The 21,953-nt window shown below is 43.0% G+C and overlaps 3 protein-coding genes across 3 annotated transcripts; 1 reads left to right on the top strand and 2 right to left on the bottom strand.

Moving 5' to 3' along the window:
- Positions 1–87: 87 nt before the first annotated feature.
- On the top strand, positions 88–7,632 carry lrrc31 (leucine rich repeat containing 31). Its single transcript, XM_022767746.1, has 10 exons — positions 88–245; positions 927–1,118; positions 1,464–1,607; positions 1,702–1,869; positions 2,133–2,297; positions 2,707–2,889; positions 3,501–3,668; positions 3,788–3,952; positions 4,186–4,341; positions 7,093–7,632. The coding sequence occupies exons 1-10, from the start codon at positions 215–217 to the stop codon at positions 7,464–7,466; spliced, it is 1,746 nt and encodes a 581-aa protein (XP_022623467.1). The 5' UTR covers positions 88–214; the 3' UTR covers positions 7,467–7,632.
- Positions 7,633–8,373: 741 nt separating this feature from the next.
- lrrc34 (leucine rich repeat containing 34) lies at positions 8,374–11,799 on the bottom strand. The gene is made up of 10 exons (XM_022767744.1): positions 11,705–11,799; positions 11,120–11,229; positions 10,975–11,039; positions 10,709–10,795; positions 10,191–10,319; positions 9,942–10,037; positions 9,648–9,802; positions 9,399–9,554; positions 8,715–8,841; positions 8,374–8,613 (listed from the first exon to the last, which is right to left on the bottom strand). Exons 1-10 carry the CDS (start codon positions 11,797–11,799, stop codon positions 8,374–8,376), a joined length of 1,260 nt encoding a protein of 419 aa, XP_022623465.1.
- Positions 11,800–13,892: 2,093 nt separating this feature from the next.
- LOC111238308 (myoneurin-like) lies at positions 13,893–21,702 on the bottom strand. The gene is made up of 11 exons (XM_022767743.1): positions 21,667–21,702; positions 21,002–21,071; positions 20,852–20,874; positions 19,484–19,758; positions 18,932–19,374; positions 18,368–18,814; positions 17,367–17,526; positions 16,772–16,950; positions 16,256–16,348; positions 15,780–15,905; positions 13,893–15,190 (listed from the first exon to the last, which is right to left on the bottom strand). The coding sequence occupies exons 4-11, from the start codon at positions 19,747–19,749 to the stop codon at positions 14,775–14,777; spliced, it is 2,130 nt and encodes a 709-aa protein (XP_022623464.1). The 5' UTR covers positions 19,750–19,758; positions 20,852–20,874; positions 21,002–21,071; positions 21,667–21,702; the 3' UTR covers positions 13,893–14,774.
- Positions 21,703–21,953: the final 251 nt, after the last annotated feature.

Genomic DNA, 21,953 nt, shown 5'->3' with positions numbered 1-21,953 from the left:
GCGGAGTTAGCTAGTTACTTTACATAAGGCTGAATCAGTTATTAGGAGCTGCAGATATGATTTAAGGAGTGCGGACATTACAAAGACCTTTATTTTTTTATCTTTTCATTTTCACGAATCAAAACAAACAACACGTGAACGCCTCTCCGTGACGACTGATTATAAAAACACTGGAGTTTCTTTATTTTCTCATCATCTCTGTCCTGGTCAGCGCATGGAGTCTGCAGGTAAGACGACTGCTGCAGGTGAGTGCAGTAAAGATCAATCTTTTTGCCCTGGTTTCACTGGTTTCACTGGTTTTACTGGTTTTACTGCAGTAATGTGCAGGACTGCAACAGTACAGTGATTTCTGTCCTGGAGGTTCTACAGGCTGATTCCTCTGTGGAAGAAATACATTGATTATCGATCTATCATTTATAACTTTAACCTTCCTAACTGACTGTAAACTTCTGTAGAGCGAAATTAAAACACTTTAAGGTTTAATCCCTTAAATGCTTTTACTTTTTCCAATATGGTTAATTATTAAATATTAAACTTTTAATTGTGACTTTTTTCAGCTGTTAATTCATGGAGAATCTCTTATTGTAGTTAAGAGACTTAATATAATTACGATACATAATATACTTCATTACAAAAGTGTTATCTCTTACACCTCCCAGTTATTCTTTTGTTTCTCAAGCTCATATTGTCAGTAACAACGATTAAAGGGTGATTTATTGGACTATAATTTAACATTCATAACCCTGTAAACATGCACATAGATGCACACTTACAAAATCCTTGCATCATAGCATTTATAATAAATTAATCTTTGTTTTAACGGTGATATTAAGAAGATTTAAAGGATGAGATGTTTTTGGTTCATAGTGTCACTTCATTAAAATTTCAGTTGATTGACCTCTTGTTTTGTGTTTCTCCTTGGTCAGATGGTCAGCGTGGGCGAGATGGCGGCAGCCAGAGACGCTCACCTCTCGACGTCATCATGAGCCAGATCCGTCGGAAGCGCACGGCCTCGGACAGGAGGCCGCTGGGACGCTTCCTGTCCCGAGGCTCGGACCGGACGGGGATCCCTGAGGACGGAGAGACGGAGGGCAGAGAGGAGAGAGGACAGAGCTCAGGTTTGTTTTCTGTTGTCCACTCTTTCTGGTGGTGTCAGTCGAGATGAGATTACCAGGTAAAAATCTCAGATCTAAACTTTCCTTTGACTTCACATTAGACCTTTAAGTGCAAGTGCTAAAATATCACTTGAGCACAGTGAGTCTGGCTCTAAAACTGGTTGAATTTTTTGTGTTTTTTCTCTTTTTGTGAACTGATCCTTTAACATTGTTCATGCTTTTGAAAATGATGACTGAACTACAGAAGCAAATGTTTAGGTGTTTAACAGTCTCCTAAAGGTAAGAATGAAAGAATCGGGTGCAGACGGCTGTATAAAGTTCGTGCACGTGTGTGTTTGTGTGTTTCAGGTGTCACAGAGGCGGCGGAGAGTGAGCGAGATGTCGGCTGGGGTCGAGTGTGTGTTTTCCTGCAGAAGCTGGGGAAGAAGGCCGACAGCAGGAGCCTCAGTCTGGCTCACTGTGATCTAACTGCTACAGATCTACTGGAGCTAGGTGCACGCACACACGCGCACACACACATTCACCCACTCACATATTCACACACTCACACACACTCATGTGATTTCTTCTCCTCTGCCCCCCTCAGCGACGCTGCTCCAGTTGCTCCCTCAGCTGGAGGAAGTGAACGTCTCCTGGAACGAGCTGATTGGTGGATGTCTGAAGGCGCTGACCTCTCACCTCCATCATGTGGGTGGGATCAGGACGCTGAGGCTCTGCAGCTGCAGGCTGAACGCTGATGACATCACTGCACTGGGTGGGACTAAAGACTTCATATTATTATTATTATTATTATTATTATTATTAAGAATAACAGACTGAGTTCATGCATCAAGCTGCTTTTTGAGTTATTTTGTTTTCAAAGGTGAAACATTCATGAAATCCTGATTGCTTAAGATGTTTTAATTTCACATATCATAAATGAGTTTTCTCTGACTCTTTAGCTCTCACTGCTAAAGAAACTAAAATAACTAAAATATATCGCTCCTAATTTTCAGTTCTGTGTGATTTTTTTTTTAGGTAACGCTCTCGACTGCATCCCTCTTTTGGAAGTCTTGGATTTGTCCTGGAACAGCGGCATCGGGGACGGAGGCTTGCAAGGCCTTCTGGGTAACCTTCAACCACCACTGAGGGAGATTCACCTTGTGGCCTGTCAGCTCTCTGCAGCTGATGCTACTGCTCTGGGTAATAAAACCAACCTCTATTCACTTATTTATTCATTAAACAGAAGAAGTTATTAGATAACATCTCCTGTCTAATGTAGTTCTATTTCAAGTAGCTGTTTTTCCTATATTTCCCATAATGCCACAGGAGCACATCCAGGGAAAGTGAGGGATATAACAGCATGTTATAATCATGTGTAGCTGCAGTGTTTATGGTTCATTTACTTCTCTCTGTATGATCATTCAACTCTGCTGCTACACGGCAGCTGTATATTGTGTTCAGTTATGTGACATAAACAAAAGAAATCAAACTACAAAACGGACTCAAAACAGACTTTAAACTATAAGCAGGTTTATAAAGCTTCGTCAAAGCTTGTTAAACTTCATTACATCGTCTCTGTCTGCTGTCTTACTGTTGTCTGTCCTCTCAGGAAGAACAGTGTCTGCTCTGCCTGGACTCAGCGTGCTGGATGTCTCTTGTAACCCTCAGCTCGCACAGGAAGTGGACGATGGTGGCTTCAGGGAACTGGCCACCTCTCTCTCTCACGCCGCCTCCCTCACTGTGCTGCGGTTACAGGCCTGCGGTCTGATGACGGACTGCCTCCAGGCTCTCGGTAGGAGATCTGCTGCTGGTGAAACTGTCAACACAGGCTGTATGAGATGAATGAGATGATGGTGAAAGCACAGTTGGGGTTATAGTACTGTATATAATATACTAATTATATTTATCATGGAGTTCATATTTTCCTTCCAATTTGTCTGTTAGTCATAATATTTCAAAAACTACACAATGGATTTCAATGATATTCGGGGCAAACTTCCTCCATGCAGAGAAGAAGTGGTTTGTTTTTGGTGCAGATAGCGCCACCATGTGGCTATTTATAAACCACTTTACCTTCTGGCTAATTCCTGTTTTATTTTCCCGGATCATCTTCATTCTGAGGGTGACTGAGTTTCCTCTGCTCAGGTGGTTTTCATGCTCTGTGTGTTTGTCTGTATCTACTTTATTTCTGCTGTTTTATCACCTAAAAATGTGAATTCAACAAATTTCATTCAATCAAATAATGGTTTGCAACAAACATGGATGAGCCAGAAAAATAGATTTCTGATATTCTATAAATAATTAGTTGTCCAGTTCCTGTAAGTGAGGCCTTTTTCTTATAACTTGACAATATCTTTTTAAATAATTCATGAAATGATCCCCCCTCGTCCCACTGTCCTGCAGGTGGTTCGCTCCGCTGCCTCCCCTCAGTGCGAGAGTTGGACTTGTCCTGTAACAAAAATCTAGCTGGAGGACTGAACCAGCTCACCCTCCACCTGGCTCACCTCACACACCTGGAGAGCCTTGACCTTCACCTGTGCTGTCTCACACACACCGACCTTGAGGCCCTGGGTGAGTGAGTGTGTGTGTGTGTGTGTGTGTGTGTGTGTGTATGTATTAATATATTAATCTGAACCCTCAGGTGAACTGATATGAGAGGCTGTAGCAGTCATGTGACTCCTTGTTTTCAGTCCAGGTGCTCCCCTCTCTGACAGCGCTGACAGAGCTCGACGTGTCGTCCAATAAGGAGGCAGGAGGCATCGTTCACCCGCTGGTCTCTGCCCTCCCTCTGACACAGATGAGGCGTCTGCCTCTCAACAGCTGCAGCCTCAGTGAGGAGTCGCTCACTGCTCTGGGTAAAGCTGATCCTCGTACTACAACTACCACCAGTACTACAGTCACTACTTGTACTGGTACTACGGTGACCAGTACAGCTGCTGCTCCTGCTGCCTCCACTTTATCTGTACTTTGGAGTCTGAGTTCTTGAGCTTGTTACATACAGGTGACCCCCGCGAAAAAATACCAGCAAAAATTAAATTTTTGTGTGTGTGTGTGTGTGTGTGTGTGTGTGTATGTGTGTGTGTGTCAGCCCTGGCCGTGCCTTACCTCCACAGCGTGGATGTTTCCTGGTGTAAGGTGGTCAGCGGTCGCTCGGCTCTGCTCCTGGATGCTTTGCAGTCATCAGTCCTCCTGGAGCTTCGCCTCAGCAGCTGTGAGCTCTGCACTGAAGACCTGCGTCACCTAGGTAACAGACAGACGACTTCTATTTACTAACTCTGGGTTGCGAATTCCACAACGTCACAACGCAGCAAGCCCCGCCCATTTCAATAATGCCACTATGACGCCACAACACAGAAACTCCGCCCATGTACACGACGTCATTAATACGTCACGAAGTTCGTGAAACCGAGTTAGTAAATAGAAGTCGTTTTCTCTCTCTTCAGTAGAGCCGCGCTCCCTCAGGGGAGCGGTGGCAGAGGGCTCTGGCGGTCGGGTGAGCGCAAGGTCTCGGTCTCTAGGGACGGCGACCGAGATGCCCACACGCACAAGGCTGCGGTGGAGGCCCCGTGAATCTGGAACTGGACGTTGCAAGCTTAAGTTTGCCGTGCGGCTCTCCTCTGAGATTGAGCTGCTGCCGACCAAGTGGGGCAGTGACATCCGACCGCCAGAGCCCTCAGCGAGTGGGAGAGCGAGTGGATGTGTGAGTGAGAGAGCGAGTGGATGTGTGAGTGTGTAAGTGTGTGAGTGAGAGAGTGAGTGGATGTGTGAGTGTGTAAGTGTGTGAGTGGATGTGTGAGTGTGCAAGTGTGTGAGTGAGTGTGAATGAGTGAGAGAGTGAATGTGCCAAAACAAACATGAATATCGAGCATCCAGCACCAGGATGACTGAACGTGAATCGGTCATCACGGTGTCAATTCATGTTAAACTGTGAAATGTCTTCACAGTTTAACTGAATGTGAAGCTGGAACATTGTTGTTCGTTTACAGAAGGCCACACCGTGAACACAACCCACACATGCCACCTCCCCTCACCGTCCTGTAGACAGTCAAGCTGTACATTTAACCGTGATATTCAGTGCATCACTCCCTCTCCTGTGATATTACTTTTATACAACAGTTCTACGGACGCCACATTAGTTAAATGACGAACAACAGATTATGATTTGTTTTTGGGTTTTTTTTTGTTTGTTTGTTGTTGTTTTTTTTTATCATTTTGGCTACGACAACACAAATAGTTCCGACACTGGACTGGCAGACGACCGTTGCTAGCTAGCTACTTTGTGTACACGTTACCTCAGGAGTGCGCTGAAGTATCCAGACTTCTTCCCTTCATCCTCCTCTGACCACCATACTCCATTTAATACAAATATTATTTCTGGAAATATTTTCATCTTTGCAAAGTTTTTTTTTTTTACAATCTAAGACAGATAACGACCGTTAAGGTAACGCTAATTAACGGTTAAAAGAACACCGGTGAAGCGGAGTGATACAATAAGTTAAAAGTCTCAGTGCTGTTGTATGAAGGAATACCTCTCGTCCAAGCAAATTACGTGGTCGGAACAAACTCATGTATCATGAGTAGTAACACAATCACAGGTGATGCAGTCACAGTGAACTGAACACAAGGTTAAAGTTGATGATTGGTTTCCTGTTTTCTTCTTTTTTGCTTCTTTTTTCTGAAAACTTTCCACCAAACAAACGTACGTTTGTCACATGGGGTGGACAAACTACAGCATAATCAAGTCATGTGATAATATAACATATAGATGCAGGATAATTCATGTTCTAAAGTAATTATTATTATTTTGTTCCGCATAAAATCAGCCAACATGTACAGTGTTTCCTCAGACCAGCTGATCCAGATGTTTGCTTCCTGATTCCAGTGATTTAAACAGCTGTACCTCTTAATTAGGCTTTTTGAACAATTAATAATCCATCAGTCAAAAAAAACTGGTTAACTTTGGGGGTCATCACTGTTGTGAGGCGTTGTTCTCAGGCCACAAAGTTGATTTTTTTGTTCTTCCTATAAGTTAAATATGGTGTTATATTAAATGTGGAAGAAATACTCAAATCTTTAAAGTAGTTCTACCACAGTGGAAAAATGTTGAGTAACAAAACAAGCTGGAAAAATATGACTAAACAAAAACAATTTAATTTTACTGTCAGGTGAAAACAGCAGTTTGATTAACTGTGGTCTGCGAATTCCACAACGTCACAACGCAGCAAGCCCCGCCCATTTCAATAATGCCACTATGACGCCACAACAGGAAACCCCTGCCATTTACATGACGTCATTAACACGTCACGACGTTCGTGAAACCGAGTTTGTAAATAGAAGTCGTTTTCTCTCTCTTCAGTAGAGCCGCGCTCCCTCAGGGGAGCGGTGGCAGAGGGCTCTGGTAGGGTGAGCGCAAGGTCTCGGTCTCTAGGGACGGCGACCGAGATGCCCACACGCACATGGCTGCGGTGGAGGCCCCGTGAATCTGGAACTGGACGTTGCAAGCTTAAGTTTGCCGTGCGGCTCTCCTCTGAGATTGAGCTGCTGCCGACCAAGTGGGGCAGTGACATCCGACCGCCAGAGCCCTCAGCGAGTGGGAGAGCGAGTGGATGTGTGAGTGGACCGCCAGAGCCCTCAGCGAGTGGGAGAGCGAGTGGATGTGTGAGTGTGTAAGCGTGTGAGTGAGAGAGCGAGTGGATGTGTGAGTGCGCCGGGGATTTTGGGCCCCATGAATAAATATCACATTGGGCCCCCTCACCAAAGGTCAATAAAAATATATTTTTTATTTTTTTTGGGAGGCCCTCTGTCAATCATGGGCCCTTAGAATCTAACTTTCCCCCCCTTTACGGCCCCCTTGAGTGAGTGTGAATGAGTGAGAGAGTGAATGTGCCAAAACAAACATGAATATCGAGCATCCAGCACCAGGATGAGTGAACGTGAATCGGTCATCACGGTGTCACTTCATGTTACACTGATTTCTCCTCTGTGTCCTGTGCAGCTGCAGTGTGCAGACGTGGTTGTCTGTCGTCTCTCCGGGTTCTGGATCTCTCGTACAACGGCTCTGTGGGTGACGACGGCTGGTCGGCCCTGTTTGCAGCGGGAGGCCTGGGCTCCCTGGAGGACCTCGACCTCAGCCTGCGACCTTCGACCTCCGCCTCCTTCTCGGCCTGGCTGCCGGCGCTGCTCTGCGCTCTGCCTCGGCTGCCGGCGCTGACCCGGCTGGCTGTGCGGCGGTGGACGATGGGCTCTCAGGACCGAGAGCAGCTGAACCACAGCCTGAGGAAGAGGAGCGTCCTGCTGGAGTGGGATCCCGACATTGAAGACGCGGCATCATCATGTAAGACGACCAATCACGAGAGGCCAGAGGAGTAGGCACCAAAGATGAAGGACGTCTGAAGAATCAAAACATTTCCAGCTCTCATTTATTGCACCTACGAGATTTCACCAGAGCAAAAGCAAAATGCTTTGTAAATAATCATTTATAGTTTTTAATTTTGTGATTTTTTTTTGGTTCAATACAACAAGATATGAATCTGATTAAGGCGTCTTCTCAGGTCTGGAGAGATATTAGGAATATTTTTTGTCATTTTCACAACTTGAATCTTTTTCAAACTGGCCAAAAGATTTTTTTTTTAAAGTCTCATTGAGAATCTACATCCAGGCAAACAGCTCTGTGAAGTTGAACTGACAGGAATGTCATTAGTCGGGCAGGTGTTGTGGTTATAAGATTTCTGTTAACTGCTGTTTCCATGGCAAACACATGGTAGTTTCTCTGAACCTCCTGCTGTACGCTCTGCCTCCCTCCACGAGCTGATTTCATTAGTGTTTAGGTGTAACTGGTGTGGAATCATTACTCTGGACACAGATATGATGATGCTGTGTGTCCACATCATGATGCAGTTTGAGTCAGAGTAGATATTGAATCACTGCTGAGATTTAGAAATGCACTTACTGAATACTTGAACTATTTCAGATGCACACACAATGTATGTTCACCTGCTTAAATCCTTACAGTTCATATCATTCACCCTTAAATCTCATTTCACATTTAAATGTAAAACAGAAGGATCTCGGGATGCAGATGTTGATTTTGGATTCACCTTTGATTAAAGAAAAAGAATCATAGGCAACATTTTATTTACCTTTATTGTTCAGAAGCTTCACGACTTCTTTTGTCATATTTGCATCATTTATTCTGTTCTTTTGATGCTCGTACAGGCTTTGGTGGGTGTGTCTGACTGTTCTGACTGTCTCTGTGTGTTGGGAGAAGTTAATGAGCTCAGTAGGGCTGCAGAGGAACGAGCTGCTGGTTCTCAATGAGCCGTGCAGAGGTGAAGTCTGGCCCGGCAGCGGGGTTTGAGTCGGAGTGTGTTTCTGTACCAGAGCAGTCTGTGCTGTAATAATTTCTCCTCAAATTCTGGAAGACCTCGGCGAGAAACACCCGACCGTCCACCTCGTACGCGCTGACGTCTGTGTGCTGCGGCAGCAGGCGGCCGCTGGTTATCAGCTCTCTGAAGGCCTGAGGGAAGCAGCTCATCTGAATCTGTTGCAGCTCAGGAGGACAGCATGTGTATAACCATAGTGTGTGTGTGTGTGTGTGTGTGTGTGTGTGTGTGTTACCTGGCAGACAGGCTCTTCCAGTAGGTTTCCCCAGATGTAGATGTGCGTCAGAGTTGTGTTAGTTTTCATAGCCTGAGTCAAAGACAGCAGACCCTCCGTCCTGATGTTGTTACTGTTGACAGACAGCCTGACAGACAAAGACAGACTGAGTCATTCATTTAAAATAATGGTTCTTAATCTGGGGGCCGGGACCCACCAAGGGGTCTCAAAATAACTCTGAGGGGTCACAAGAGGGTTATTTTTTTATTTGTTTGTTTTCACTCACTCACTCACTTTTGATTTTCTTTATTTTAATTTTAGTTTTAATTTTAATTTATTTTTGTGGAGCCTGGCTTTCCTAGTGATCGAGCCGGCTGCCAACCGGTGGGGCTGTGGGATCCGGACTTCCAGAGCTTTCAGTGAGTGAAAAACAACATAAAATAAAATCAGCATTGTTGAATATTCAGATGAGAAAACTGACACAGAAACAAACTAAATTAAAAAAAGATACTTTTTGCCTGTAACCCATGACCCACAAGGAAACACTGATTCATTTTAAAGGGGTCAGAAGCTGTGAACTCACTGCCCTCGACCACCAGAACATTTACTGAATAAAAATAAAATGTTTAGATAAAACAGGTTTAAATGTCCGAGAGTGAAACGTCACTGTAACTTCTAACGTTTTCCTGAGTGTGTCAGACTCACTCCTTCAGGGCGCAGCGTGGCCAGGCGATGGCTTCACTCAGGTACACAGCGCCCTCATCTTCAATCCGATTGGACGACAGATCTATGATCTCCAGGGTCGGGTTCTGCTTCAGCACCTCGGCGAGATGGTGCACGCCGTCACGAGTCACACGGTTGCTACAGACAACAAAGACGAGGTGAGGTACCTCAGCAGCACCCACAGTATGAATTTGAACCACGCGGCATTTTGTTTGATGTTGTCGTTCCTACCAGCGCAGGTCCAGGTAGCGCAGGCTGTGGTTGAGCCTCAGGCCTTCGCTCAGCCTCTCCATCCCGGTGTCGGTCATCCCCATCTTCCCCAGGTGCAGCTCCACCAGGCTGCTGTTCAGAGCCAGCATCTCAGAGCAGTGCACCGCCCACTCCTCCTGAGAGACAGAGGCTCAGGTTACAGTCGTACATCTGTCAGCTGATCCACACTGATACTGACCTTGTATTATAAATCAAATATGAAGGACAGAGACACTCAGAACTAATACATCAGTGTGATGCTCTGTGTGTCTGTACCTGGTGGCTGAAGAGCAGCGGCCGGCTGATATCAACAGAGCGAAGACTCTTGTTGCTTTTCAACACGATGGTGAACGCGATCACACTCTGAGTGGCCTTCAGGGACAGAGGAAAGGTCAGACAAACCAGCTCCTGATTGGACTGTGACAATCTAACCTTCTACTCTGCTGCTTCACAAAGTAAAAAAAAACAGACAGTGAAGTGACACTAAAACCATCATCAGTGGCCAACAGTGCTATGTGTGTTTACCAGGTCGCAGTCAGCCAGCTCTAGCTCCTGCAGGGTGTTGTTCACCTGCAGCATGCTGGCCAGGTGCATGGCTCCCCTGTTCCCGATCTTATTACCTGACAGCCTGAGGGAGAGCAAGGTGCGGTTACACTGCAGAGAGAGAGAGAGCAAAATCATTACCCTTCAGACATTAGACATTTAAAATCTTAAGGCAGAGGGGAAAAGAAAAAAGGTGTTACCGTCAATAATTACCATGAACACACACACTGTAGTTTAACTCCTATACACACCGTCCTGCTGCCTCAGATACTCACTACAGCATCAAATGCAGATTAATCCACCGTTCAAAATAGTTCCCAACAAATTTAAATGATAAAATCCCCTTGTTTGTCTGATAGAAACTATGTCTGGTATTCATGGTATTTCCTGACAATAAGAAATATATAAAAATAACCCCAACTTTGTCTTTTAAATCCACACATGTAAAAGTAAGTGTAAGTTTACATTAGCATGTGCATTTATGACAGATAGAAATTAACCTGCAGGCTCTTGCTGAGGATTTCAGCTCCGTCTGTCAGGATGTTGTTGAACTTCAGGTCCAAACAGCGCAGAGCTGAGTTCTCCTCCTGCTCAGGGAAAACACACAGTTTAACATAAACTACAGCTGCAACATGAATAACATGAAACTATTTTCCTCCTTTTGTTTGTTTTTAACCTTTAACATCCATGGACTGTGCATGAAAAGTAAAATGAGACTCTGAGCTGTTACTTATTTAAAATCAATGACCTATCCCCCATGACCTACCTGTAAGAGGTCGGCCAGGTGTCCAACCCCTTCATCTGTGATGTTATTGTACCTCACATCAAGACCTGTCCATATACAAAGAACAAAGTTTTAAAATAGTTTAAATATCCTAGTTAAGGTGTTCACCAGAACCAGGACTGCTCACCTGTCACACACTTGTTTTTCAGACATTTACAGACAATGAGAACGTCTTCATCGTTGAGTCTTTGAACGCGTCTCAGTCGGTTGTTTCCTGCCAGTTTCAAGGTGAAATTCCTGCCAAACACGAAACAGAATTTAACTGATTTACATTTGTAAAAACCTGTCTAGTTTTACACGCGTACTGTCCCAGATTTAGATGAAATACAATAAGTTGTTAATCAAACATTTTCTACTTTAATTTACTTGGCACAAGTTCTTGTAAGTGCATAAGAATCTGAATAATTAGAAAAAAGGTCAAAACAAATCTTCAATATTTTTCTCCTAAAGATGCAGAGCCAAAAACAGAAAACCGATTGTAACAGCTTTTTAATTTTGATTAATTAAATACTTTAATTGCAATAATTTAGTCCAGTGTTTTCTGGGAAAGAAATACTTTTAAAGAAACAAATTAGAAAATGCTAAATTTGGAAAAAGCTCTCATACTCGACTAGCCGAAGACTCGGAATTCAGGAGTTCTACTTATTTAATAAACAACGTATAAATACCTAATCTTAATATTTAGTTATTTAATGTACAGTTAACTACTCACTCCGTCAGCGTCGTCTTCTCTAAAACTTCTACAATAAGTGGATTTATTTTTATCTCTTGCTGTGCGCAGAGAGATTCGTAAAACTCGCGAGCCATCTTTATTATTGTAACGTATGAGTTGCTACGGCAACAAGGGGGGACGGCGTCTCGCAAGGGACAAAAGACAAAAGCAATTTTTTAAAACAGTAGTAAACAATTTTTTCTGTAGCAAGCGTTAACATAATGTCTCTTTTTATATTTTGATGGTTAAAATTTATTTTTAAAAATGTAAATTTGATTCCTCTTCTCTCAGATACCAAATGACGGTGAAATTAATGATTTTATTAATGATTAATAAATAATTTACTAATGCTTTATAAGCCATTAATGGTTTAATTAACCAATCTTATTAATTAATAAGAGCAGCTTTTGGGTTGCTTGATTGTAGAAAATCCTCCTCCACCTTGACACGTATTGATTACCATTAAACTTTATCTTCTTTTTTTATGTTGTAATTCCTGGTTTGGCTTGTTTTTATTTGATTTTATTTTCTGTTGTTCACATGTGGATACTCCAGGAATATCTTGTTTTAACCATACATATAAAGCATAATCTTTTATTGAATATGAGGTGTTTGTTTGATAAATGTGCCACACACCTGATTGTCCCTTTTTGTCTTTTATTTTATTTTCCTGTTCTGTTGTACAGTTTTTATACAGTAGTGAAGCTGTGTATGTAATTCACATTTCTGTACACGTAATGCAGACGTTTTATCCAAAACAAAGAAAGAAAAAAGAAAACATGAAACAAACAGCTACTTTCAAGTTGATAGAAACACTGTATATGAAGCAGTTTTCAAACTTGAAGCACAAACATTTCTGCTAAGACCTGAAACAGCTGCTTTAAAAAAAAACAAAAAAAACACTAACTATATTACACTGAAACAGAAACCTTGGTTTGCATCAACAGGGCTGTTCACAATGATAAAGCCACCATCACATGTCAAACACTTACAGGTGAAACATTTATGATAAATAAAAATCATATCTCAGAGCGATAACTAGGCTCCTGCTAACTACATACATATCTATTAAAACAATGGAAGAGTTGTATTGGCTGTCTCATTACACATTTATTCTGTCAACATTTAGGTCTGATGACCTTGTTTTTCTGTTAGTTACTCATCTGTTACTGAGCTGTAACAGAAAAGTAACTCCAGCCACACGTCACTGTCCGAGAACATGTTGTTAGTCTGACAGGTTTTTTTTGGTAAAGTAGTAAAATTTAAATAAAGTTCAACTAAACTCATCAGCCACAGTGGAAGAAAAAGTAGAGCAGAGAGGTTTTCTGGCGATGTCACTGACGCTACATGACGCGTTACTCAGAGTGATGAAATGAGACATGGCTCTAAATGAGGAGTGATATTCAGACCTGGTAGAACATTTCCACTTTTTACCACAGACAGTTTTGACTAAAAGTTCCCATAAACTAAACCCAGGAGGCTTTTCCTCCTCTTCTGAACCACTGTGAGGATCAGGGACGCACCGATCAGACTCTGTCCTCCTCTGATGCTGATCCTGACACCTGAACTCGATGCTCTTTAAAATCCGTTAACCTCTAATTAAAGTGATTCTTTTATGTGTGAAATAGAAAATATGACAACATGCCTCCCGCTGTTGGGATGCTGTTGAAATGACAAACTAACTGCTGTCATTTATGCTGCAGGATTTCTACGGCAACACAAAACTGAATCGACTCACTATGAGTGATGTAACTAAGACCCGAAACAGTAGATTTTATGACGTGAATAGAAACTGTATCTAATGTGGATTAGTCACGTTACTGTATGGGTCAGTGTTGGCAGCAGAACGCTGGATCTGTGCATCTCTGATGAAGATTTATTAACGAATTTCAAAAGATCAAGCTTCGTTAGAGACAAAACAACATGAACTCATCTAGAGCTGCAACAATTAGTGGATTGATTGATTGTCAGAATAATAATCACCAACTATTTTGACAAGATTCATTATTTAGGTAAATTTTCAAGCAAAAATTCCAAAAGAATTGCTCTTTTCAGCCCCTCAAATGTGAAGATTTTCAGTTTCTCTGTCTTGCGTCACAGTAAACTGAATATCTCTGGGTTTTGGGATGTTGGTCAGAAAAAAACAAATCATCTGAAGACGTCACCTGGGATGGATCAATATTTTCACAGAGAAAAATAATCTGCACATTAAATGATGAAAATAATGTTTAATTGCAGCCCTAAAATCATCAGTGTTGTTTATGTCACTCGGTACAGTAAATTCCTCACCACCTGTTTCAGAGTTATGAAAACACTTGCGGCACCAGGAACTAAATTGAAGTTGCTATGGCGACAGAGGGTTATCTGTTCAGTGGCGTTGATTTCTGGCTTTTCTGGCATCAATAACGAATCCACTCTGTTGGATTTCTACCTTCGATTTCCACTTAGTGAAAATGTGGCCGAGTCGTTTGTCAGTGACGGACTCAAGAGAAAAGGAGACAAATGTTAGTTTGTTTGTTTTACAACTCAGGTCTTATTTTGAAGTTTTTTCTTCCCTCATTTCTACAAGTAATTACAACAGTAACTTAAAGTAACAGCTGAGATCTGGAAGCAGCAAAATCATTTCACTCAAGTTTGATGACACGAGAAAAACAACCAACGATCAAACAAACTGAAAGCGTGCGCACCTGAAAAGTTCAGTTCAGTAGGTCGAACTTGTTTCTAATGGACAGTTTGAATTATAATTTCACCGTCTGCTCGTGTTTCTTGATCTGTCCGACTTCTTTTTACTGAGTTTATCAAGTTGAAAGATCTCAGCTGCCATCTTTAATCATCTAATCGTTTTATTACTGATAGAGATGACGGACAAAACTATAAAAATAAAACCCAAGTTGTAATAAACCAGTTTTATCCTTCACTTACATTTTACCACATGTCCATTAAAGTCTATTTTTAGGGAAACAAGACTGAATTTGAGCCTCGACTTGGATCCACAGGCTGACTGCAGCTTGTGTGTCAACAAGTGAAATGTTCAACCACAGTGACCTTTGACCCCGCCGTGGCTCGGGCCTCACTGCTGAGGAGGGTTGTTTTCGGCGGTGTCCACTGTCCTGATGATGACGATCTGCTCCAGGCTCTGGGCCGGGGAGGGCGGCGGCCGCAGCTGCTCCACCAGAGCGTGGAGGGTGTCCGAGTTGATGGTCTGCTCCTGGTCAGCGTCGAAGGTCACCTGGTCCGCGGCAGTGATAGGCGGGTGAGCGGGCTCCGACTTGAAGCCCTCGATGATGGAGGCGGTGGTGGTAGCGTCAGCGTCGGCCTCGGCGGAGCTGGCGTCCGCGTCTGCAGACGGAGCTATGGCTTTGGGGTTGGGGGTGGTGGGCTCCGGGTTGGCTGGCTCGCCTTCGGGGATCGACACCAAACCTTTGTTTTCCTGGGAGAGTTTGCTCTGGACGAAGGCCACAGGATGACTGGAGGCCAGGAGGACGACTGCTTCTCACACACACACACACACACACACACACACACACACACACACACACACACACAGTCAGAAACTGAACCTGACTGCGTCGTGATCTTTATGGGAGACTCACACGACTACGTTTTCATTTTAACACTCATCACTTTTCCTACGTTTCCTGAGACTGAGACCTTTGTAAACAATGAGGTCACAGCCACGGTCTCTCCTGATTGGCTCTCATCAGCCTGGACTACCAGTGGTGAATACAACATGATGATGAATGACAGTGTTACTGACCTTGTTGTCTTAGCAGCTGTTGTTCACTTACATTCTCTGTTTTAACACTGCAGCTGTCTTTACTGTTCCTCGTTCATAGTATTTTTTGCGACTAATCAACTGCAGAGTAGATAATCTACTTCCTGTTTACACCGGCTCGCACATGCTCAGTGTACATGATTGCTCATGTATGTGTTTTCAGGTGCGTTAGTCTGGACGGAGAACGTTTGCGTTTGAAAACACTGTCTTAAAAATGAAAACGTAGTCATGTGGACATAGCCAGAGTGTGCGATCAATTTCAATTAATAAAATAAAAACATCCTGTTAAAAAACACCCACCAGCTCTGGCTCTCTCCTTGTGTTGCCGCACTTCATCGGCGTGAGCCTTCTCCTGGTGTTTGATCATGTTCTTCACGCTGGCGAATCTGTTTCCACACAGCAGGCACTGCACGCCGGTGTTCCCCTCTGCACAAACACAAACACAGTGCGAGACAGATTAAACCCTCCTGTCGTCCCCTCTGATCACCGCGAGGAGCAGCTCTGTTGGTGAACTGGCTGTTCACTCGTTCAGCAGTCAGGGTTAAAGTTCACATCACGTCAGTTTCTCTTGAGCTTAAACTTTTCTTCAGGCCTTTAATTTCCTCTTTTACCTGCAACTTCCCTCAATCAGTGAATCACAACATCTCTACTCTTCGTATTGAGATGATGAGTGTCAAATTAAGAAAATAAGAAATTACCCTAGGCGTGCGTCTTAATCTTAGTTGTGAATATCATTTGTATGAAACGTTGTTCTATAAAGAAAAGTGGAAACTCACCTGGGTGAAGTCGTCTCATGTGTTTCTTCAGTTCAGAAGACGTCACAAAACGTGCGTCACATTTTGGCTGAGAACATTTGTACGGAGTCTCACCTAAAAACAGAAATACGTTCATATCACACACGTGTAAAACAATATATTTAAATTTTAAAGTATATTTTTTGGGGCTTTTGTGCCTTTATTGGACAGGACAGTAGAGAGAGACAGGAAATGGGGAGGCAGAGAGAGAGGGGGAATGACATGCAGTAAAGGGCCGTCCAATGCGGGATTCGAACCGGGGCCGACTGCAGCGAGGAGCTGCCTCTACACACGGGGCGCCTGCTTAGACCACTGCACCACTCGACGCCCCAATATATTTAAATTTTAATACTTTAATATAATTAAACAACTGAGTCAAGCGAATGGAAACAAGCTGCTTTGAGCTGTTAACTGAGAGTCTGGAAGGAAACCAGAACAGTTGTGTAATTCCTCCTTCACTCTTTCCCCGGGTTAATAAAGAAGGTAAAAGCATCTCACCCGTGTGTTTTCTTGCGTGTGCGATGAGGGAGGACGAGACGGAGAACGACATGCCGCACAGGTCACACTGGTACGGTTTCTCTCCGGTGTGTCGTCGTTTGTGATACGTCAGGGTGCTGGACTGAGCGAACGCCTGACCACAGATGTCACAGACGTACGGCTTTTCCCCGCTGTGCAGTCTGTAGAAAACAAACAAACACAAAGTCAGGGAGTCGCACTGAGACTTTGTTTGTGTCTACGGAAACAAACATCACTCGACTAACATGAAAAATAAAATGTCAGGAGTCAGGAGGAGATGCTGAGTTATGTCCAGAGTTAGCAGACACTTATTAATTTTAGTCATTCATCCAGTAAAAATTCCAAATATCAGCTTCTTAAACATGAGGATTTACTGTTTTTTTTTAGTTTCATATCATCGTGAAACTGAATAAATCAAAAATAATTGACACATTAATCAATATAAGTTGCAGCTTTAAGGTGTCACTATTTAACCCTCTGAGGTCGATGGATGTTTCTATTAATATCTTGTGATAATACAGAGAAGAAATGTGGATTAAATGTTGTTAAAGTCTGGTGACTGACGCAGCACTTGTACCTGATGTGTATTTTGTAATTGGACGACGTGGCAAACTTGAAGCCGCAGCGCTCGCAGGTGTAAGGTTTCTCCTCGCCGTGGTACATGCGGCGGTGAGCAACCAGCTGGCACTTCTGAGCAAAACACTTGTCACAGTCGGAGCAACCGAACGGTTTCTCGCCTGCAGAGAGGAAGAGACACAACAAGGAGAGATTAGCCACGAAGAGAAAACACACTGATACGAACTGTCTGAAGTTCATCAAACCTTAGCTGACATCGCTTCATGTGCTGGAACAATTTGTCAGCTGTTGAATTACAAAGAAACTGTTGAGCAGAGGTGGAAACCACTAAACCACCTCCACTCTGATCACAGCCACGGATGAAACTAGTGCAGCTGCTTCACATGAACGCTTTTTATTCCAGGCCAGTCAGAGTTCCTCCTCTAAAATATGCTGCAGAAAATCCTGAATTAGTCAAAAGACAAAAACATTTATTTTCAGTTTTAACGGTTCACGTTATTTATCAGGAAATCTGAGATGAGGATTTGCTGCTTTTCTGTGTTTTATACCATTTTTAAAAAGGTGTTTTGGAACAAAACTTTTACAGACTTCACCTTCAGCTCCGGGAACTCTGATGCACACTAAAGATTTTCATTATCGATCAGATTATTTATTCAATCAATCGTTTAGTCTTTGAAATGCCAAACAGTAGTAAAAGTATTTAGTTTACAATGATATGAAGCAGAGAAAAGCAGAGAATTATTTTTCACTATTTCTGCTTGAAAAATGACAGAGACAATTAATCAATCAAAAAATAGTCACTGATTATTTTTGTTCTATTAACAGATTATTTAATGTGTGAAATGTTTCAGCTCTAACGGAGACTATTTTCTGATTCATTAAAGATTAAATGATTCATTGATAAATGTGACACAGATTAATTGGTAATGAAAATAATAATTAGCTGACTGATTTACCGTTCTAATGAAATCCCTGATAGCTGAGGTATTACCTGTGACTCACCTGTGTGAATGCGCAGGTGTGTCTTCAGCTGTGTGGCTTGTCTGAACGTCTTGGAGCAGAAGATGCAGACGAACGGCTTCAGGCCCTTATGGATCTTCTCGTGGCGCCGGAGGCTGCTCGCGTCTTTAAACAGTTTGTTGCACTCGGTGCACGACAGCGACATCTCGTCCATCTCTGACGGATCCTGTTCCCCAATCTCACCCTCCTCCTCCTCTTCCTCATCCTCTTCGTCATCCTCCTCTTCCTCCTCCTCCTCTTCGTCATCAGCCCCCACCGAGCCGCTCTCCTCCTCTACTCCCTCCTCCCCAGTCCTCCTCCTGCCTCGGCCCCTGCCTCTCCCTCTGCCCCTGCCTCTCCCCCTCCCCCGGCCTCGTCCTCTCCGCCCCTCGCTGCTGCTCAGTCGAGGCTTCTTGGCCGGAGAGTCGTCGTCCTGCGAGGGGCTCCAGTCTGCGGAGGTGTCCCCGAAGTCCTTCACACTCGTGTCAGAATCTTCTAAAGACAGATCTTCATTATTAAAACCTCCTCTTCCTCTCCCTCTGCCTCTCCCCCTGCCCCTCCCTCTGCCTCTCCCCCTCCCCCTGTAGGCCTGGGTTTTGGGGGTGCCATCAGCCGAGCTGCCGGGCTCCGCCTGCTCACCACTGAAGCTCTTGGGCCTTCCTCTCTTCCTGCCCTGTCCACGTCCAGCGCTCTTTGGTGTTGTGGGGGTGTACTCTTCATCGCTCTTGTCTCCCTCTCCCACATCCACATCTTTGGGCTCACCCTCCTGCTGTTTGCCATCCTTCCCCTCATCATGCCAGTCCCCGGCAATGGAGACAATAGACAGGGGGACCGGGGAGGTGGGGCTGCCGGGAGAGGTTGGACTGGGAGGAGAGAGGCCAGTTTCTTTGTCCACCTCAGACTGGGAGGTTTCGCTGGGCTCGGACCAGTGGGGGATTTCCTCCAGATACTTTGTGGCCTCAGACATTCCCAGGAACACAGCTGCTCGACGCACAGCTGCTTGTCTGGTGCTGAAACCATGAAAACAAACATTTTATTCAGTAACTCACCTGAAAAAATGTAATTTAATCTGAATTCTCTTTAAAACAAAAGCACACCCTGTATGAAAACCTGTGTTACCTGCTGAGGTTCATCTGTCCAGTGTAAATAAACTCCAGTAGCTTCTCCAGGGCGTAGCGGCTGACCTTGTCCGGGTCCAAGGTCGTGACATCTTGAACTTTCTCAGCCTGGGAGGAGAAGTACTTGCTGAAGGCAGCCAGGATGTTGCGGTGAGCTCTGAACTCCACATCTCTCACCATTATGGTTATGTCGCACAAGAAGTCCATCTCTCGCTGCTGATGCAAACGCTGCAACAGCAGCTTCCCATGATTGGTGACATGAGTCATCTCTGCTGCCTGAAAACAACGGAGACAGTCGCATCAGTGTCATTAATGTCAGTTTAAATTCACATGAAGAAGAACGCCGAGTTTCTTTTCTCTGTATGAGCTGTTGTCCTCTGGGAGGCGCTGTAAGACACTAAAAGTGAGTATTTTCATTCTGAGAGAAATCAGCCTCATGAGCCACAAACTGCAGATACTGAGAATTATTAATTTAATCTTTAAACGTTGCACGTCACACTTGCATTGTTCAAAAGAAGGAAAGCATTATTCATTTTGCCTATTGTCAACAAATCCCATGAAAATGCTAAAACTAGTTTGTCTCTCAACACTTTCTGGTTTCCATACTGTGTCTGCAGCTCTCAGCCCCAAAAAATGTCTCACATTTATATATGGTCTAATTACTTAAATATGAGTCTTAATTATTTCCTAATTTCAGATATTTTTAGACAAATGTTACTCAAATGAGAGGAAATACTGCTTTTGTTGGGGACTATTTTCAGTGGTGGATTAATCCACATTTTGCTGCAACAGTGTGTCTCCTTGATGTGTTTTTTAACAGTTTTCAGATCAAACAATTATTTTCATTACTAATTATTCTGCCAATTATTTTCTCAGTGAATTGGTTTGTTTATAAACTGTCAAGAAATAAAAATAAATAAATAAATAAAAGGTACTGGTTATAATTTCCCAAAGGCTTAGATAATATATTCAGATGACTTATTTTAGTCAACAAATAAACCAAAACAATAAAATATTGTTTAGATTCAGTTATGATGAAGAAAAACAGCAAATTGTCAAATTTAAGAAAATTTAAAAAGCAAATGTGTGTAAATTTTAATTGAAAAACTATTAAAACGATAAATTGATCATCAAAATAATTGCAGATTAATTTTCTGTCCATTGACTAATTGATTAATTGTTGCGTTTCTGCTTTGAATACATAAACAATACTTGTTTTTTTTCATCGTTGGTTTGGTCGACACTCAAAACCATCAATGAAATCCTGAAGTGAGTATTTAATCTGTTCAGGCCTTGAATTAAACTGACTACATTTAAAGCACCTGCACATTAAATAAAGCCTAACAGTTTGTTTACATTACTCACTCACCTGGCGCAAATCCAATGTCAGAGCTAGAAAATAGAGACAAAATATTTCAATTAAATTTAAATATTATGAAAAATGGCGTCAAAGCTCAGGGGAAAAATGCTGGAATTTTAAGTCCATGTAATAAAATAATAATAATTGAAAAAAACTTACTTTCAGTAGTGTATCAGTGATGCTGAGAAGTTGAGATACAGCTTCACCTCCTCTTAGATTGTAGATTTCTCTGTTGGCATAGTTAAGAATGAAGAAGAGAGTATGGGAACGTGTAGACGGACAATCCACGGGGCATGTTAACAGCCTAGATAACGATTTACCATCTAAATAACCATTTTTCAACAGATATAATTCTCTGAATAAGCAGCGTTGACAGGTGAGATGAAGAAGCGGTTTTGGAAAATAAAAGCTCCCGCCTGCTTCCTGAGCAGGCCTTCAGCTCCGGCTAATGCTAACAGCAGTGTCGTAGATAGGTCAAAATGACTTCTGGTGGTTGTTAGTCGCTTCGCACAGATTTATGAACACTCTGTGTACCGTACAAGCCATCACAGAGGCGGTTACAGTAATTCAGTGTCTAACGAGAGAGGATAGTTTGTGCGGCTGAAGCTAACTGTTTTCATAGTGGTAAAAAGCGCGGAAAACATTGAGCTCTTATTTCGAAGGTTTGTCGGTTTGTACCGGCGGTGTCGACGTAAGTTGGCACAAAATGCCAGAAACGCTTATTTCAGTTACGAGTCGTGCAAACACGTCATTAATTATCCCTATTTGCTTAAATAAATGCACTAATTTGATCCAGAGCAAAGTAAATAAAAGCAGTAAAGTACCTTCTAATATCCGCGATCTCCAGCCATTATCCCGTGACGTCGTTAGTTCTCGCGAGACCGCCTTTCATCAAAGTTACTCTGTACGGTCAAGATGAGTACCGCCCCGCCTGGACAACGGACGAGAGTGGGGAATGTTTACTATCTCAAAATTCACCATCAGACATAAATAAGACATTTCCTTTGAATTAATCCACAGACTTAAACACTCTCGTTTTTATCTTGATATATTTAAACACAATATATATCGCTTGTGATTTATTAATCGTCCTAAAATATATTCTTCATTA

The sequence above is a fragment of the Seriola dumerili genome, unplaced genomic scaffold (assembly GCF_002260705.1).
Source record: "Seriola dumerili isolate Sdu_G_001 unplaced genomic scaffold, Sdu_1.0 BDQW01001298.1, whole genome shotgun sequence".
Lineage (NCBI taxonomy): Eukaryota > Metazoa > Chordata > Actinopteri > Carangiformes > Carangidae > Seriola > Seriola dumerili.
This window is presented reverse-complemented; position numbering and strand designations above follow the sequence as displayed.

Excerpts from the sequence above, each read along its gene's own strand:
- lrrc31 (XM_022767746.1), top strand. The coding sequence starts at position 215 with ATGGAGTCTGCAGGTAAGACGACTGCTGCAG. Across the intron at positions 1,119-1,463 it reads GGAGAGAGGACAGAGCTCAG|GTGTCACAGAGGCGGCGGAG; the intron begins GTTTGTTTTCTG and ends TGTGTGTTTCAG. Across the intron at positions 1,608-1,701 it reads TACAGATCTACTGGAGCTAG|CGACGCTGCTCCAGTTGCTC; the intron begins GTGCACGCACAC and ends TGCCCCCCTCAG.
- lrrc34 (XM_022767744.1), bottom strand. The coding sequence starts at position 11,799 with ATGGCTCGCGAGTTTTACGAATCTCTCTGCGCACAGCAAGAGATAAAA. Across the intron at positions 10,038-10,190 it reads AGCTGGCTGACTGCGACCTG|GCCACTCAGAGTGTGATCGC; the intron begins GTAAACACACAT and ends CTGTCCCTGAAG. Across the intron at positions 8,614-8,714 it reads TGGAAGAGCCTGTCTGCCAG|GCCTTCAGAGAGCTGATAAC; the intron begins GTAACACACACA and ends TGCTTCCCTCAG.
- LOC111238308 (XM_022767743.1), bottom strand. The coding sequence starts at position 19,749 with ATGACTCATGTCACCAATCATGGGAAGCTGCTGTTGCAGCGTTTGCAT. Across the intron at positions 15,906-16,255 it reads CATGAGACGACTTCACCCAG|AGGGGAACACCGGCGTGCAG; the intron begins GTGAGTTTCCAC and ends GTGTTTGTGCAG. Across the intron at positions 15,191-15,779 it reads CAAGGAGAGAGCCAGAGCTG|TCGTCCTCCTGGCCTCCAGT; the intron begins GTGGGTGTTTTT and ends TGTGAGAAGCAG.